A 17,953-nucleotide genomic window follows, 5' to 3' on the forward strand; every position below is an offset into this window, starting at 1 on the left:
ATTTAGGGGTCTCCAACCTTGGCAACTTTAAGCTTGGTGGATTTCACACCCAGAATTCCATTGCCAGGCTTAAAGTTGCTAAGGTTGGGGGCCAGTAGGAGGGGACAATAGAAAATTTGTTGCTATTATTTTCCTCTTTAGTTGATTCCTGCCATTCAGTGATCTACTGATCATTTGCTTAAAAACTTTTTTTGGGTCAGATTGACACATTATAGACTGGTCAATGGAGATGGCTGTGTCACTTTTATGTTTATCAGTTCTTAGTTTAGTAGCTGCGGGATGTTAAAGCTAGACCATACAGAAGTAAAGCCCAGGTTCCATCAGACAATTTGTGACAACGGCAGGTCAGAAGAGATGAGGACGAGAAGAAAAAGCAAGCTTTGTCAAGAAGCACCCAATGCAAAAAAACAGTACAGTGAATGAGAGAAGCTGGAACAAGAGGACTAGAAACTAGTTGTTCAGAGTAAATAAGGAATAAATATACGAAGCAATTAAAAAATATAGATTCTGAACAAGAAATTGGAAAGTAAATGATAACAAAGATGTAATAAAACACTAAGGAATGGGATAAACATAAATTCCAAACTCTATAATTAAAATGGTTTTGATTCAGATTTGACCTCAAGTAAAATATATTTTCTTTAATTTGGTTTGTAATGACATTCCATTCTATAGAGTCTTCCTATTATGAACACAGACACTGCTATTTAATTAATACAATATATATTTTTAGCAAAACCCCAGACAACAAAATTAAACCTTCCAAAATTACTTTAAAGAGTATGCTGAGATATACCTACAGTTAGGATTCAAAGTGTAAGGCAACTTTTACTCTGTATTTTGAGATACCAACATAGCTCAATCTATATCTCCAACATTTTACGCTTCAATTTAAAGTCAAGGGAATCCAAATAGTTTTCTAGCAAACTTTGAGGTTGACAGATAAGGTCAGAGACCATGGGTAGGGGAGTACTGCAGAGCACTGAAATCTCGATAAAAAAATGCCCTGCCACTTTTGGTTATCATGATCATGAATCATGGAGAAAGGCAGAGTCTCTCTTAAGGCTATAGACCCCTTAGGTTTTGAGTTTGTGGATGGATAAGTTAACTGGAGCTGAATTTACAGAAGGAAACAATCTTGCAATAATACAATATTGTTGTGGGAAAAATAGGAGGGAGGAAGATTATTAGGTATGTTCCTTTATAAAGTTACTCATAAAGTAATAAGAGTGGATAAAAATCTAATCACCAAATAATAAATAAATTCCAGACATAAAATAAGTCCATTGCTCTCTAATATCAGGGCAGAGTTAGGATAGCATGTTAAATGGTTATATGAGTGTTGGGCATATTTGAAAATAATTTGGAAGAGGTTTTTCCACATAGTGAATGCATACTATCGTAAAAAGAGCTGCATGTTTTTTTCCAGGCTTTTGGATACACCTGAAAAAACAACAACCACTAGCTGTTTCAATCAGTGGTATTAAAAAAACACACTAATATAATAAGAAAGGAGGTAAACGGCAAACCACTTCCAAAAAATCTTGCAAAGGAAACTACAGAGACACAAAAACAACAAAACTTTAATGAGCTGACATATGTTCAAAGTCTTTTTTTTTTAAAAAAGGACACATCTGTTTAAAAATGAGGAGCTTTGCTCAAGCTTTTTAATGCTTTCAAATCTCATTTAAAGCATTCACAGCTGTAAGGATTGAAGTGGAAAGCTAGTCCAGGAAAGGAAGGACAAGAAATAATACCAGTGTGTTCAAACATTGTTCATCAATAACCATCAAACTGAAATATACCACTGATTATCATTATCAAATTTCTTATTTCTCCTAGGTTGCTCTTTTTTTTAAATTAAATTTATATCTGGCTTCTCAGCTCAACAAGGAATATGTTGTATTCCCTGATCCATTGCACCCCAACTCCAAGTAATAGGTAAATTGGGCTGTGACTAGCCTAAAGTCTCACTGAGGATGAAAGAATCTTTCATCCGTCAAAGTACACCTTTGCATTATCATTATGTATTTTGAATTTATATTCACCTACATATTCAGATTCAAAATATTACCCTTATCTTTATGGGTGTTCCCTTGCCTATTAGAGAGTTGTAGATTATTTCCTGCATTAAAAGGAAGTTTTTAATTTAAGCTCAACTTGTGGTGGGTTTCACGGATACATCATCATTCTAGTTTTCTTGACATCAATTAAGGACATTGTTTTTCAGTACCTTATTCCTAGATATCTGGGGGAACACAACTATAATCAAGATTTTGGTTTGGTAGTTCCTTTTCAAACTAGCAAATTTTCTTAAAAAGCACAAGCTTTCAGAAAGTTTTATTAAACTTTATCCCTTTTCATAACATTTGTTTATATGCAAAAGTGTTCTGTCTGGGTCCCTCCAGAAGCAAACACCAACCCAAAAAGAGAAGCCAGACACACTGTTAAAAAGCAAAGGCAGTTTATAGAATTCAAAGCAAACACAGGTAACAGAAAATGTCCTGACAAACAGGAACACGCTGAAACTTCAAAGCTGTTTCACGAAGGCCATGAAGTAAAACAGGATTCTTGCTGTCAAAAACAATGCTGGAGATAACAAACATACGCCTCCCCCAAGTCTTCCAGTCTTCTAGGCCACAAGCCAAGATCAGAGACGCCGAGAAGCAAAGCAGGGTCACAGAACTTCCAGTTGATAACACTCCACATGGCTGAAAGGGCTGGCCTGCCTTTTAAACCCTGCTGAGGAGAACCACTCCCAAACCCAGCTGTTGCCAATTCAGTGATGCCAATACCTTTCTAATTGGTCCGTCTCTGAGCTGCACGTCGCTGTCTCATGTCAATTATAGCCTGTGCTTCCTCATCCAATGAGGCCAGGCTACTGGCTGGGGAGAGCCCCCCCTCCGGGGCTCTCAGGCTGCTCCCCCTCATCCTCTTCCTGACTTTCCTCTCCCCCGTCTGCCTGGTCCTCCCCCTCCTGTTCACTGTCCTCCTCCTCCGGGCCTGGATCCAGCAGAGACGCAGCCGGTCCCTGAGGAGCCTCAGGCTGAATCACAACAAAAAGTACTACCAGAGACCTGATTTTTCTTCCTGAGTCAGTTTTGAGAACTATGCTCCCTATCACTGGTTCATTAATTTATAAGAACAGAATCCAGTGTGTCTTTAAAATAGAATAGATAGAATAGAATTTTTCTAGAATAGATAGAACAGAATAGAATTTTTATTGGCCAAGTGTGATTGGACACACAAGGAATTGGTCTTGGTGCATATGCTCTCAGCGTACATAAAATAAAATATACATTTGTCAAGAATCATGTGGTACAACACTTAATGATTGTCATAGGGGTCAAATAAGCAATGATGAAGCAATATTAATAAAAATCTTAGGATATAAGCAACAAGTTACAGTCATATAGTCAACATGGGAGGAAATGGGTGAAAGGAATGATGAGAAAAACTAGTAGAATAGAAGTGCAGATTTAGTAGAAAGTCTGACAGTATTGAGGGAATTATTTGTTTAGTAGAGTGATGGCGTTCGGGAAAAAACTGTTCTTGTGTCTAGTTGTCTTGGTGTGCAGTGCTCTGTAGCGACGTTTTGAGGGTATACAAGTTAGTTGTATGATTAATAGTCAGATTTGACAAAGAAACAATCTCTGTAATGTCTTAGGTTTGATTCTGAATTCCTAAGATAGATATGTATAAATATGTATCTTTTTATTTTATGTACGTTGAGAGCATATGCACCAAGACAAATTCCTTCAGTGTCCAATCACACTTGTCCAATAAAATTCTATTCTATTCTATATGGACTTCTGATAGAAGGCATATGCTTTTAATGGAAATCATTTTGTGGGGTTTTGATTTCAGCTTCTGGATTGGATATGTACATATAATGATTTGAAGGGAAGATTGATGGGAGTCATGTCAGAGGCTGATAGAACTCCGTTTCAAAAATCTGTATTTCAGAAATCTATCTGCAAGCCCTCCATATCTAACCAAGCGATTCAAAATATATTTCATCTATGTATGCAGAAATGAGAATGACTCCTGTGTCTGCAAAAGCCAGCCTTCAAACCATCTCCAAATTAGACTTGTAATATACCGAATGTCCTCACAGCTATGTATAATACAGATGCAGAGCTCAAAATGTTAATAAGTTTTGTTACTGATCAGCTCATTAAATGTATCAGCAGCAAGCCTGACATTAGATTCTAGCCCTCATCCATCGTTTTTAGATTCTAGCTGGGAGACCATTGATAAAATAGGACAAAGGATAAAAGGGCTATATTGAATTTAACATTGTTCAAAGTCTCCAGCGGCTATATAAAAAAAGTACTAGATACCAATGTTACTTCCTTTAGTTAAAATAGGAGATTGAAATTGCATTTCCAATTTACAGTTGGAAATGCAATAATTGCTTCTCTACTGAGTAAGTATTCATCTTGAGAATTGGGCAATATAGAAATATGCATAATAAAGATAAATAACCAATTTAATGATGTAATTACATTCAACTGTTAAGTTTAGTAATAATATATACATACATATGAAAACAGACTGTAATGATGAAAAAAACTTTCTTACTTTGTTTCTCATTTCCTTTTATACTTTCTCTAAGCTTGACAAACTATTTCAGATGGAAATCTGTTATTTCCAATTGATTTTTTTTAAAAGATAAAGCAGGAACATATACAGAAATCCTTCCAACTCTAATATTACTGTTACTAAATTATGGGTGGCATTGATTGTGTGGTGATTTTTTTGTGTTCCATTTTGTATTCTATTTTTTTAGTTTAAAAACTGTGAAGTAAACCAGTTCAATCGCTAGCATTCTCCTAAATAACCCAAAATAGCCATTGATTTAATGCCATTTTCCGAGTTAGGGGAGATTAAGGATAGACTTAATCCCTGCTCCAATCCCCAGTTTTAATTTTGGGGGGGGGGGGAAGGAAAAAAAGAAATGCATTACTGAAATTCATCTATTTTGCTGCTGGATATCATGCAGCCTATACCTGCAAGATATTTTATCTATTTTTCCTAGGAACACTTAGTAAAACATACACAATGATTTTTTTTAAAGGTGGATACATTCCATCAATGATTATTGATCTTGACAAATAATAAGATGTAGTCTGTTTGGGTATTAATGTGTTTAAAAAAGAATATATTTATCTAGAAATTGTTACAATCATTAAAAAGTATTACTATTGATCGTAATTGTTGTGATTCCGTCTGAGGCTCCTCAGGGAACGGCTGAACCTCTGCCGGCTCCATTCTCAGAGGGGGAGGATGAGGAACAGGAGGAGGAGGAGGAGGCCCAGGCAGACGGGGAGGAGGAATATCAGGCCGAGGGAGAGGGAGAACAGCCTGAGTCCCCCGGGGTGGAGCTCTCCCCAGCAAGCAGCCTGGAGTCCTTGGATGAAAATGCACAAGCCATCATCGATCTCAGGCAGAGAAGAGCAGCACAACGAAGGGGACAATTAGCCAGGTATTTCCAGCCCTAAATAGGCAACAGCTGGGTTTGGGTGTGGTTCTCCCCAGAAAGGCTGAAAAGGCAGACCCACCCTTCCTGTATTGTGCAGTATTATCTTTGGGAGTCCTGGGACCTGGCTGTGATCTTTGGCGTTTCTGACTCTGGCTTGTGGCCCTGAAGGCTGAAACCTTGGGGGGAAAGACGTGGGTCTTATTCTCTACAGTGGTGTGTGTGCCAGCAAGAAGTCTGCTGTATTGTCTGGCCGTCATGACTCTGCTGTGAAGCCTCATAGCCTGTCTGTTGGGAAGAAGAGGTTTTTCTCTGTGTTTATTTTTCCAACTATAAAGTGCCTTTGCTTTTACCAGCGTGTCTGGCTGCTTTTTTCAGTTGGTGTTGAAGTCTGGGGGCACCCAGACAGAACAGTAATTATAGCTAGAGATTGTAAGATTTATTAGGAATATAGACATACCAGATACACGTGACATTGAACTCCAGCAAAAGGATTACTAAAATGGCTTTAGAAGGTTATGGTTTGATTCTGTCAAGTTTAATTACTCATTGAATTCGACCCTCCTGCCCAGCCATGAAATATACTGGCTAGATTTATGCTTCCAGAAAAACACTTCTAGATTGTAATCAAAAATATCCTCATGCATACTGATCTAAAGTTTTAAAAAGCAGTGGTAATAGTATCACTAAGAAACAAAAATCTTGATTTACTGTCTATAGAGTGGAATGTCTGAAATGAGAAAAGAAAATGTGCTCTTTTTATACAAAGAATTAGTTTAATAGCAACTTGGGGCTAGTCTAGACTCAGATGTGATAAATCAGAACTTGGAAGGAATTAGACGATTTTTCCATAAAACTGCAGAAACTATTAGATATTTTTTTAAAAAAATTCTCACCCTATTTGCAAATGGTATGAGAACGTTTAACAATGGCTTCAATCTCCTCTTGATATACAACAATAATTACAGATAGTCCTCAATTTCCAATCACATTTGAGCCCAAAGTTTCTGTTCTAAGTTTAATTTTGCTCCATTTTACGACATTTCTTGCTACAGTGTTAAGGGAATCACTGAAGTGGTTAAGTTAGTAACATGGTAACACTGTCATAAATATGAGTCACTTGCCAAATGTCTGAATTTTGATCACGTGACCATGGGGACAGTTGTTAAGTGTGAAAAATGGCCACAAGTCACTTTATTTTTTCAGTGCTGTTGTAACTTTGAGCAGTCAGAAAATGAACTGTTTTCAGTTGAGGACTATCTATATAGTAATTTTGACCTATCCTGGTGTTCAAGTTATGTGACTAATTGCTCATCCTTTTGATAAGTATATATTCATCGTTTAAATAACGGACAACTCTGAAAAGATACGATCTTAGAGAAATGAAAACATTTCCCATTAATTTCTATTTCTCGTCTTCCTTTTTAGTTGCTGGATACTTACCAATTAACTTGCTATCCACTTTATCTTTATCTGTTTTAATGAATAAACTCAACGGTAGAGTTTCATTTTCAATATTGGTAATCTGAAAATTAAAATAATAATAATTAAAACAAAAACAGGTTTACTTGGAACTGCTTAGATCCTGGATGATATTTTCAATATTATTATTCAACAACATTTGCCTGTCCCAAGTCTGTGGGAAGATCTCAATAAGTGGACAAAAATGCCAACTTCAGTCTAAATGATTGCGCAATCAAACCATAATAATAATAGTACTCATAGTAATAGGCCCCTTGGATGCAATTCCAAAACAGGAGCATCACTATTGGCACTGACAAAATCACCATCCGTCAATTGCAAAAGGCAATTTTACTTGGAACAGTTGTGATGGAATGTGCACCTGGAGAAGCAGAGAGCTGAGTTTTGGCAGCACAGTGCTTTTCCATGGAAAGGGGAATACTCAGGTTATACCCAGTAGTTTAGAAGATTATATAACTTTAGTTTCTAGATTCTAGCCATTAAAATTAGTTGGGATATACCTTGCAATTTAGAAGGTTGTAACTTTACTTTGGCAAGAATCTGTCCATTAGGCATAGGGTTTGGATTGGGCTCAATTGGATTTCACTGTATTGTCTTTGAGCTTGGACTGATAAAAGCTTATATTATGTGATGATACATTTAACAGCATTGAACAAAATCATCTTCCTATCCTAAGTCCTTGGAAAGGACCCAATGGATAGATAAAAATGTCAAATCCAGCCATGTCCACTCAGTGAAGCAGTGGAAGTGATGTGCCGGTGTCTGGAGGCTGTCAGGGTCTGGATGGGTGCCAACAGGCTCAGATTTAACCCCAAAAAAACAGAATGTCTGTGGGTACTGACTCCCAAAGACAATTCCATCTGTCCATTCATCACCCTGGGGAGGGAGAGGAATTTTGACCCCCTCAGAGAGGGTCCGCAACTTGGATGTCCTCCTCGATCCACAGCTGACCTTAGAACATGATCTTTCAGCTATGGCAAGGGGGGCGTTTGCCCAAGTTCGCCTGATGCACCAGTTGCAGCGCTACCTAGATAGGGAGTCTTTGCTTATGGTCACTCATGCCCTTATCATCTCAAGGTTTGACGACTGCTATGCTCTCTACATGGGGCTATCTTTGAAAAGTGTTCAGAAACTACAAATTGTGCAAAATGCAGCTATGAGAGCAGTCTTGGGCTTGCCCAGACATGTGCATATTTCTCCAACACTCCGTGGTCTGCACTGGTTGACAATTGGTTTCCGGACTCAATTCAAAGTGTTGGTTATGACCTATAAAGCCCTACATGACATCAGGCCAGAATACCTGGTGGACTGCCTTCTGCCAAATGAATCCCAGTGGCCAGTTAGGTCCCACTGAGTCCAGGTCCTGTCAACTAGAAAATGTTGTTTGGTGGGACCTAGGGGAAGAGCCTTTTCTGTGGGGGGCCCGGCCCTCCGGAATCTGCTCCCCCCAGAGATTCGTACTGCCCCCATCCTCCTCGCCTTCCATAAAAGCTTAAAGACCTATCTGTGCTGCCAGGCTTGGGGCCATTAGACCTTTGCCCCCTGGCCAACAAATGTAGTATGTTTTGCGATGTGAATAGGAATGAATGATTTTCAATGTTAGTAGAGTTTAAAAGTTTTTTCTAGTAAAATTAATTGGATTTTTAGATTTGTATATTGTTTGCTATGTTGTGAGCCGCCCCAAGTCCTTGGAGAGGGGTGGCATACAAATCCAATAAATAAACAAATAAACAAACAAATAAATAAATAAATGTCTAGCTGTATGTGTAACCACCACCACTACCTATTTCATTTTAAAATTATCCAATGTTTTTGGCAGTATATCTAAAACCAAATTGCTTACTACTACTGCAATATTAGTCATCTAAGTACAGTAGTACCTCTAGATACGAGCTGCTTTACATGCAAGTATTTCAAGATATGAGCCACGAAGGGAGAGACATTTCTGTTCTAGTCCCGAGCTCAAATTCGGGATACGAGCCGAGCGTCCACTAGGTGGCGCTAGAATCCTTGCTTTTGGTTATCTCAGAGGGGAAAAACAATGGCTAAAGTTATTTGTTCCAGATACGAGTTGCCTCGACATACAAGCTCCCTTCTGGAATGAATTATGCTCGTATCTAGGGGTACTACTGTAGATATATTCAGTCATATTTTCCCAACACAGGAAAAAAAGAATTGTGCAGCAGAGAGCCAATAAGTGCACCAAAAATGTTACTCTCATAGAAACACAGAAGAGCTATTCTAGAATCAAATTAAAGCATTTACTGCATGTAGTCTTCCAACTATCTCTGGAATTTGCTACTTTCATTAATAAGGAACTAATATTGAAAAATACACTGCCTCTGGATAGTGGAGTCAATATGTAGTCATCAAAGCTCGAAAACAGTCTTAACCTGCACCAACATTCTCTGGTCCTTTAAATTACTCATTTTATGGCCGTGTACAGTGTTCCCTCGATTTTCGCGTGTTTCGAACTTCGCGGAAAGTCTATACCACGGTTTTTCAAAAATATTAATTAAAAAATACTTTGCGGTTTTTTTCCCTATACCACGGTTTTTCCCACCCGATGACGTCATATGTCATCGCCAAACTTTCGTCTGCCTTTAATAAATATTTTTTTTAATAAACTTTAATAAATAAACATGGTGAGTAATAATCTGAATGGTTGCTAAGGGAATGGAAAATTGTAATTTAGGGGTTTAAAGTGTTAAGGGAAGGCTTGTGATACTATTCATAGCCAAAAATAGTGTATTTACTTCCGCATCTCTACTTCGTGGAAATTCAACTTTCGCGGGCGGTCTCGGAACGCATCCCCCACGAAAAGCGAGGGAACACTGTATTCCATAAATTAACCATGAATCATATGAAAGCAGTACTTCTATGTTTCTTAACTCAAATTTAGTTTTACTTACTAACTCTAGGACCATATAAAGTGGAAGCAAAGTGCTTACTCAGCTAGGCTATAAAATAAAAAATATCCATATTTATTCTCTTGTTTCAAAAAATGTGGCTTTCAAAGAACTAAGAAAAAATATGAATAAAAGAGACAATCTGCCATTACTATAAATTTTCTTCCCATACAAAAGCTCATGGGATGAGAGTTTCCAGAACCATCTGTTCCATCATATGTGTAACTATCGTAAGTACATTTGATCCAACAGAGAACATTTGAATGACACCAATAGCTAAGTTTATAATATATCTTGAAAACCAAACCTCCTCTACTTTCTTACCTCCGTTGCAGGAGGCGTATGATATATGTTATATGAAAGATGACAGATTCCCTGCCACATGAGATCAAAAGGAGCATTCATAAATAGTCTGTTTATGAACACACCAACAGGAAATCAATGCCATTTTCTCTCCACACAAAAATAATGTCAACAGTTCTCTGAACATGGCCAATAATATACCAATTATAGGTGACAGATGAAAAATAGAACCTTCCCAATATTACATGAAATCAACTTCATTGTGAATCTACTACCCTCTTAATCGACCTAGCAATGACTACACTCCCATTTTTAAAAAGACATGATTAATTATTCTATAACAATGCAAAGAGAGAGAAAAAAAGAAACAGTAAATTGTTCTTAAAAAATAAAATATTTACCTCTGGGCTTTCGAAGAAATATTTCCCATCTTCTGTTTGTTCCACTGTGGTCTCAAATTCAAACTGATTATTTCCAATTTTGAAAGTTCTATCCTGTGAAAAGAAATATTTGACTTATATTATTTATTTCATCATTAAATCAAAGGAGCTTTATTGAGCAATATAAATTCCACTTCCAGGGTGGGGGAAAACTATATTTGTGACCGATATTATGAAAGGCTCTGTGTGTGTCTGGGAAAGGTGTTTATAGAATTGGCTGACAAAAATTCCATGAAATTTGCATATTGTATATCTAAAATGTACCCTTAGAAATAATTAATATAACTTAAACAATAACTTGTTGCAGTGATGAAGACTGTGTCTAAGTCATTGATATGCTTGTTCTGCCTACTGAGTCTGTTCTAACTGTGGATGGACAATTTTAAAGCCTCTAATCTATTACAGTGTTTTGCTTTGATAATAAATACATATTTGGTATAAAGAAACCTGGTGGGATAGTGGTTAGAATGCAGTATTGCAGACTAAATCTGCCACAGTCAGAAGTTCAATCCTGATCTGCTCAAGACAGACTCAGCCTTCCACCCTACTGAGGTCAATAAAATGAGGACCCAGATTGTTGAGAGCAATACAATCATTTTGCTTAGAGAGGTCTGTTGACTACTATGGAGTGGTATACGTCTAAGTGCTATTGCTATATTTGACAAAGATCCTTCATTCATTGTCAACATTGTGCAAAGTATGCCAAGCATGTTTTCTTCATATCCATTAAATACAGTGCTACCTTGTGATACGAACTTTTCGAGATACAAACCCGGGGTTTGGAATTTTTTTGCCTCTTCTTACAAACTTTTTTCGCCTTGCGAACCCGCCGCCGCCACTGGAATACTCCGCCCCCAGACTTTCTTTGCAAGCGAAGTGCCAGTTTTTGTGATCCTGGGATTCCCCTGAGGCTCCCCTCCATGGGAAACCCCACCTCCTGACTTCCGCATTTTTGCGGTGCTGTAGGGAAATCAGAAGGGGAATCCCAGGATCGCAAAAACAGGCGCTCCACTGGCAACGGAAGTCTGGAGGTGGGGTTTCCCAGCGAGGGAAGCCTCAGCGAAATCACACCATCACAAAAACACGGAAACATCTCCAGACTTTTTGCGATCCTGGGATTCCCCTCCTGGGATTTCCCTACAGCATTGCAAAAACGCAGAAGTCAGGAGGTGGGGTTTCCCATGGAGGGGAGCCTCAGGGAAATCCCAGGATTGCAAAAACGGGTGCTCCGCTGGGCAGAGTGGGGGGGACAAAAACAGGAAGAAAGGACTCATGGAGCTCAAGGGAGGAGAAAGGTGTGGGGGAGAGGAGCAGAGTGGGGTGAGCAAAAATGGGAGGGAAAGGCTCACGGAGCTCAAGAGAGGAGAAAGGTGTGGGGAAGAGGAGCAGAGTGGGGGGACAAAAACGGGAAGAACAGGGAATGTTGTGCATACATGTATAGGGGCAGGGCATGTGGGTGGTCATGCACGCATTGCATTATGGGTGCAGGTGTGTCAGCACACTGTTGCACATGCATGCACACTTTTGGCATGCAACAATAAAAAAGTTACCTATCACTGCTATATATCATAAATATTTTTGATAACTTTAAAGTTTTTCCCCATTAAACCTATTTGGAATCATCCAAAGTACGAAGGAAATTACACAAGACTGGTTGGGGGAGGATGGTATAAAATATTAAATTTTTATTAGCACTAAAGCAGACAGGTTTGTGCTTGGCACATTAAAAAAAATAACAATAAATATTTATCGTCACAATTGTCTGCAGGTTAGGATGATATTTATTGACAGCTTTTTAATTCCTTAAGTAAACAAAGAGGAACTTAATCAAAGTCAAACATTATCATAGTATTTTGGTTCGCCTCCTCCAGGCATTATATAATAAAAGCAAAAAATTGTTTTTTATTTTAATAGTGACCTTGGCTCATAGAAAACAGATTAAGAGTGTATATGATAATCTTTGCTTTCCTATGTAGAAATATAAAACATATAAATAGAGAGCCAGTTTGATCTAGTGATTAAGGCATCAGGCTAGAGACTGGGAGTTCTTATTGTGCCTTGGATACAAAGCCAGCTTAGTAAGGAAGTGAACCACTTCTGAAAAACCTTGAGAAGAAAACTGCAGAGGCTTGTCCCACAAATCAAACATGATTGAACAAAAATATCCATCCTGAACAAGATGAGAATACCTTCAGAAATCAGAGTGAGGTTTTTCCCCCCACCTCCTGAATGTGCAAAAGATACTTGATAGGGTACAGTAGGATTTTCTGTAGAGAGCATTTTCCCAACACAAATTTGCTACTTGGAAGATAAAAAATATGCTACTCTATTTCTTTTGCTAATGTACTCTAAATTAAGTCATCTCTTCATTTATCAAGACCTCTTGTGGAAGTCATCAAGAATGTCCTTTATCTCATCTTGATCTTAATTTGATATAAGAACCATCAGCCTGTTACATCAGTAAAATTGGGGACCTTTTGAGCATAAGAATGGCTGGACTAAAATCCAGCCTGAATATGTTGGGGATACTGTCAGCCTCTGCATTTCTTCTTCGTCCTGCTTGCATCGGCTTTCATTTAAAATGGTGGGGGGGGGAGGACATTGGAATTCTGGGAGTGGGGGAAGATGTGCTGGAGGGCCCTGATGAGAAATTTTGAAAAGTGATAGGGAGGAATGGTATAAATGTTCGGAAACTTCAGATCGTGCAGAATGCAGCTGCGAGAGCAATTATGAGCTTCTCTAAGTATGCCCATATTACTCCAACACTCTGCAGTCTGCATTGGTTGCCGATCAGTTTCCGGTCACAATTCAAAGTATTGGTTATGACCTATAAAGCCCTTCATGGCACCGGACCAGAATATCTTCGGGACCGCCTTCTGCCGCACGAATCCCAGCGACCGGTTAGGTCCCACAGAGTCGGCCTTCTTCGGGTCCCGTCGACTAAACAATGTCGTCTGGCGGGACCCAGGAGAAGAGCCTTCTCTGTGGTGGCTCTGACCCTCTGGAACCAACTCCCCCCTGAGATTAGGATTTCCCCCACTCTCCCTGCCTTTCGTAAACTCCTTAAAACCCACCTCTGCTGTCAGGCATGAGGGAACTAAAACATCTCCCCGTGCCCAAGTTGTTTTGCTGTTTGATTGATTGTGTGCTTGTTTTTTATATATATTGGGATTGTTTTATGAATTTCTTAACTTAAAATTGTAATTGGATTGGTGGGCATTGGATTTGTCACTGTTGTGAGCCGCCCCGAGTCTGCGGAGAGGGGCGGCATATAAATCCAATACATCTAATCTAATCTAATCTAATCTAATCTAATCTAATCTATAACCCTTCCCTTCCTGACACTGCTATGCAGTTTGGATCATTGGCCCAATGTCAACGGCCATCACATACCATATGTGGAGAACCTAATAGAGGATGCACACACCTGACACCTAAGAACCTAGGGAAGTGATGGCGAACCTACGGCACGGATGCCACAGGTGGCATTATTATTATTATTATTATTATTATTATTATTATTATTATTATTATTTATTGGATATGTATGCCGCCCCTCTCCGTAGACTCGGGGCGGCTAACAACAGTAACAAAAACAGCATATAACAATCCAATATTAAAACAGTTAAAAACCCTCATTATAAAACCAAACATACAGACATACCATGCATAAAATTGTAAAGGCCTAGGGGGAAAGAGTATCTCAGTTCCCCCATGCCTGGTGGCAGAGGTGGGTTTTAAGAAGCTTATGAAAGGCAAGGAGGGTGGGGGCAATTCTAATCTCTGGGGGGAGTTGGTTCCAGAGGGCCGGGGTCGCCTCAGAGAAGGCTCTTTCCCTGGGTCCCACCAAGCGACATTGTTTAGTTGATGGGACCCGGAGAAGACCCACTCTGTGGGACCTAACTGGTCACTGGGATTCATGCAGCAGAAGGCGGTCCCTGAGATAATCTGCTCCGGTGCCATGAAGGGCTTTATATGTCATATCTGCTGGCCCTAGCTCAACTCCAACGTTCATCTGTGTACCGGCCAGGTGAATTTTGGCTTAAACAGAGGCTCCGGGAGGGTGATTTTGGCTTCCAGAGAGCCTCTGGGGGGATGCCTTTGGCTCTCCTGGCTCCAAGGAAGCCTTTGGAGCCTGGGAAGGGTGAAACACGAGGCCCACTGGCAAAACTACTGGGCCCACCAGAAGTTGGGAAACAGGCCGTTTCCAACTTCCAGAGGGCCTCTGGGGTGTAGGGGAAGCTGTTTTTGCCCTCTCCAGGCATTGAATTATGGGTGGGGGCACTCGTGCATGTGCGATAGCGTGCATGCACGCTCTTCCAGCATCTGAGGTGAAAAAGGTTCGCCATCACTGACATAGGGGATTGGATGGATGGCCAGGGGGTTGCGGGGAGGGATTTGGAATCTTTGTAATACGTATTCTGCCTGCTTTTTCCCTCAGACTTTGCTTTGCTTTTGATGCGCTCATTTCTGATCTAGAAAAAGGACTCTTTTAAGTTCAAATAGACTCTGAGTTTCACTTTCCTGGATTCTGAAGGGAAGCAGACTCGACAGATAGTCCCTTTGATAGTAATTTATTTTTTATATATATCGTTTGTTAATTTGTGAAGGTATGTATAGAACAGGAGGGTCATGTATGTCCTATAGGTTGCGATGTCCCAACCAGCAATAACTGAAGTCTCAATTGTTGTTTGAATTCTTTCAACTTTTTAAAGAAGTTATGGCTCTATAGGTTTATTTTTAAAGATCAAAATCAGCATTAATAAAAGATTAAACATCTCACCAAATTCATAGAAAAAGCATATTTTGTACAAATAAAAGTAACTTTTAAAATCAACACATTAGCAATATCTAAACACAATATTTGTATGTGCCCTGATTCTTTGCACATGATCACATTCTGGTTGGGTTCATTCAAGCCAGCAACAAGTTTGGTTTGGCATTACATGCTAAGAAAGTTACATATAACCAAGTTTATCACGTTATATGAATACAGCTACTAGCTGTTTAAATGGCCCTGTTGAGAGTGAACCATAATCTAAGCTACTGAGCACTAAGGTCTGTGGGTAAGGAGAGATGTTGTAAATACATTCAGGTTATGATTGCTTCTTATTTATTAGGAAACTTGAAAATCTTTTGATTTGAAATTTGAGCAGAGTCATCCTTGGGAGCTTGTAAGTCTGTTTCCAAGAAACTCCTAATTATAATACATGGAAAATGAATGTTTAAGAAAGACATGAAGATAAACCATAAAAACAAAACAGTTACAGAAATTAATGAAATTAATAAATGCAAATTCATAATAATAAATGCAATCCAACTACTGAAAGAGATATATAGATTAATTCAAAGAATATTTAAGAAGATGATGATCTGGTAAGCCACAATGAAAAAACTTGATCTAAAATTTGACAAAAACCTGGGATTCTAAACAGATGAGTTCAAGATTGATAGAATCCTCCCTCGCTCTGCACCCAGGAAAATTCCATAAGTTCAAAGACCTTTGGTAAGATTTTTAAAGGTCAATTGGCTTTATTCACATTCACTCAGACATAACCTAATTGCTAATCATGCAGAACATAAATAATAAGGAAAATGACCTTGATGGAAATATACAGAATTTCTTGTCAAGGCAAAAGGAGTGAAAACATTTTTTGAAGTCCAAAATGTCCAGATAATGTTTGGAAGAGATTCAGTAATTAGAATAGACACAACACAAGTTTCTATAATTATAGCCAAACTCAATAAGAGTACAGTGGGACCTTTATCTAAGAATGGTCTACTTACAAACTTTTCTAGATAAGAACCAGGTGTTCAAGATTTTTTCCCATCTTCTCAAGAACCCAAGCCTTTGACCGGAAAAGGCAGGGGAGAAGCCTCTGTAGGGCCTCTCTAGGAATCTCCTGGGAGGAAACAGGGCCTCCACCCTCCCTGTGGTTTCCCCAATTGCATGCATTATTTGCTTTTACATTGATTCCTATGGGAAAAATTGCTTCTTCTTACAAACTTTTCTACTTAAGAACCTGGTCACGGAACGAATGAAGTTCTTAAATAGAGGTACCACTATAAAACCTATCTTCTTGTGGAGTTGATTTCATGATTTGGTCTACCAAAGAGAGCTACCACAGAACTGCTAGTCGGGTACAAAGGAAAATTTAATGACTATGAACATTCTGTTTTTCATTTAACAGAACATGCATAAACACTGACAAAGACTTTCCCTCTGAACAGGCAATTGTGTTTCAAAATGTGGCAAGATCACAAATACTTCCCTACTTGCAAAACCTAAAGGATTATACTCTATGCAATGGTTACATAAATTTCAAGTATTGTTAATGTCAAATTTCATAGTTTTTACCATTTACCATTTACCAAACACCAAGTAAAATGATATTCATTTATTGACCACTCATTAACTGCTTTCCACATAATTATGAGTAGCACAGTGTTTTTCAACCAGTGTGCCGTGGCACACTAGTGTGCCGCGAGACATGGTCAGGTGTGCCGTGAAGAAGGAAGCTCAGGTTCCAGTTTTGCAACTTTTTGCTGAGAGCAAGAGAGAGAGAAAGAGAAAGAGAGATAGAAGGAGAAAGAAAGAAAGAAAGAGTGCAAGAGAAAGAAAGCAAGAGAGAGAGAGAAAATGAGAGGAAGGGGGGGAGAGAGATAAATGAGCAAAAAGGGGAGGAAAAAAGAGAAATGAGAAAATGATTGAGGCAGAGAATGAGAGGAAAGAGAGAGAAACCAAAGAGAGAGAGAAGTGACTCTTGATTTAAAGCATATGATAAAAAGCACCCAAAGAATAATAGAGAAAAAAACCCCAGCCCTCACTTGGTTTTGGAAATGGTTCAAGAGTGTATACACACACACACACACACACACACACACACACACACAAGTGGGGGAGGAGACAGGGATGGAAAAAGAGGGGAGAGTGTCTTAGAGTGTCATTTTGTGTCATTTTGGTTGGTGGTGTGCCCCAGGATTTTGTAAATGTAAAAAATGTGCCGCGGCTCAAACAAGGTTGAAAATCACTGGAGTAGCAGACATGATTATTCTCCACAACCCTCCAAAATTCCTTTTAGGATATAAAATGAAGCTAAGAGTTAAAATCATCTACTAAACTTTACATGCAAGTGTAGATTAACCATATACTTCTTGCTTTGGTTTGACTTTCAAACTTTTTTTAAAAAAATGTTTTATCGCTAAGAATAAAATGCAAAACAGAAAAACATACATCCAACATTAATAACGGTGTATTAAAAGGAGATCAAATGATCCATATATCAAATTTATTTATTTATTGCCTTTCTATGCTGCCCCTCTCTGAAGACTGGGGG

The 17,953-nt window shown here is 38.8% G+C and overlaps 1 protein-coding gene across 4 annotated transcripts in view; it reads right to left on the reverse strand.

Annotated features, from left to right (window-relative positions):
* Positions 1 to 17,953, reverse strand: part of PLXNB2 (plexin B2) — a 522,361-nt gene that overhangs the window by 111,484 nt on the left and 392,924 nt on the right. For all 4 annotated transcript variants that reach the window (XM_070755420.1, XM_070755418.1, XM_070755419.1 and 1 more), the window contains 2 exons: positions 10,578 to 10,670; positions 6,926 to 7,007 (listed from right to left, as the gene is read on the reverse strand). In XM_070755420.1, the coding sequence (XP_070611521.1) occupies positions 6,926 to 7,007; positions 10,578 to 10,670 (175 nt within the window). The remainder of the gene's footprint in view (positions 1 to 6,925; positions 7,008 to 10,577; positions 10,671 to 17,953) is intronic.

This window comes from Erythrolamprus reginae, chromosome 6 (assembly GCF_031021105.1).
Source record: "Erythrolamprus reginae isolate rEryReg1 chromosome 6, rEryReg1.hap1, whole genome shotgun sequence".
In the NCBI taxonomy this organism is placed as follows: domain Eukaryota; kingdom Metazoa; phylum Chordata; class Lepidosauria; order Squamata; family Dipsadidae; genus Erythrolamprus; species Erythrolamprus reginae.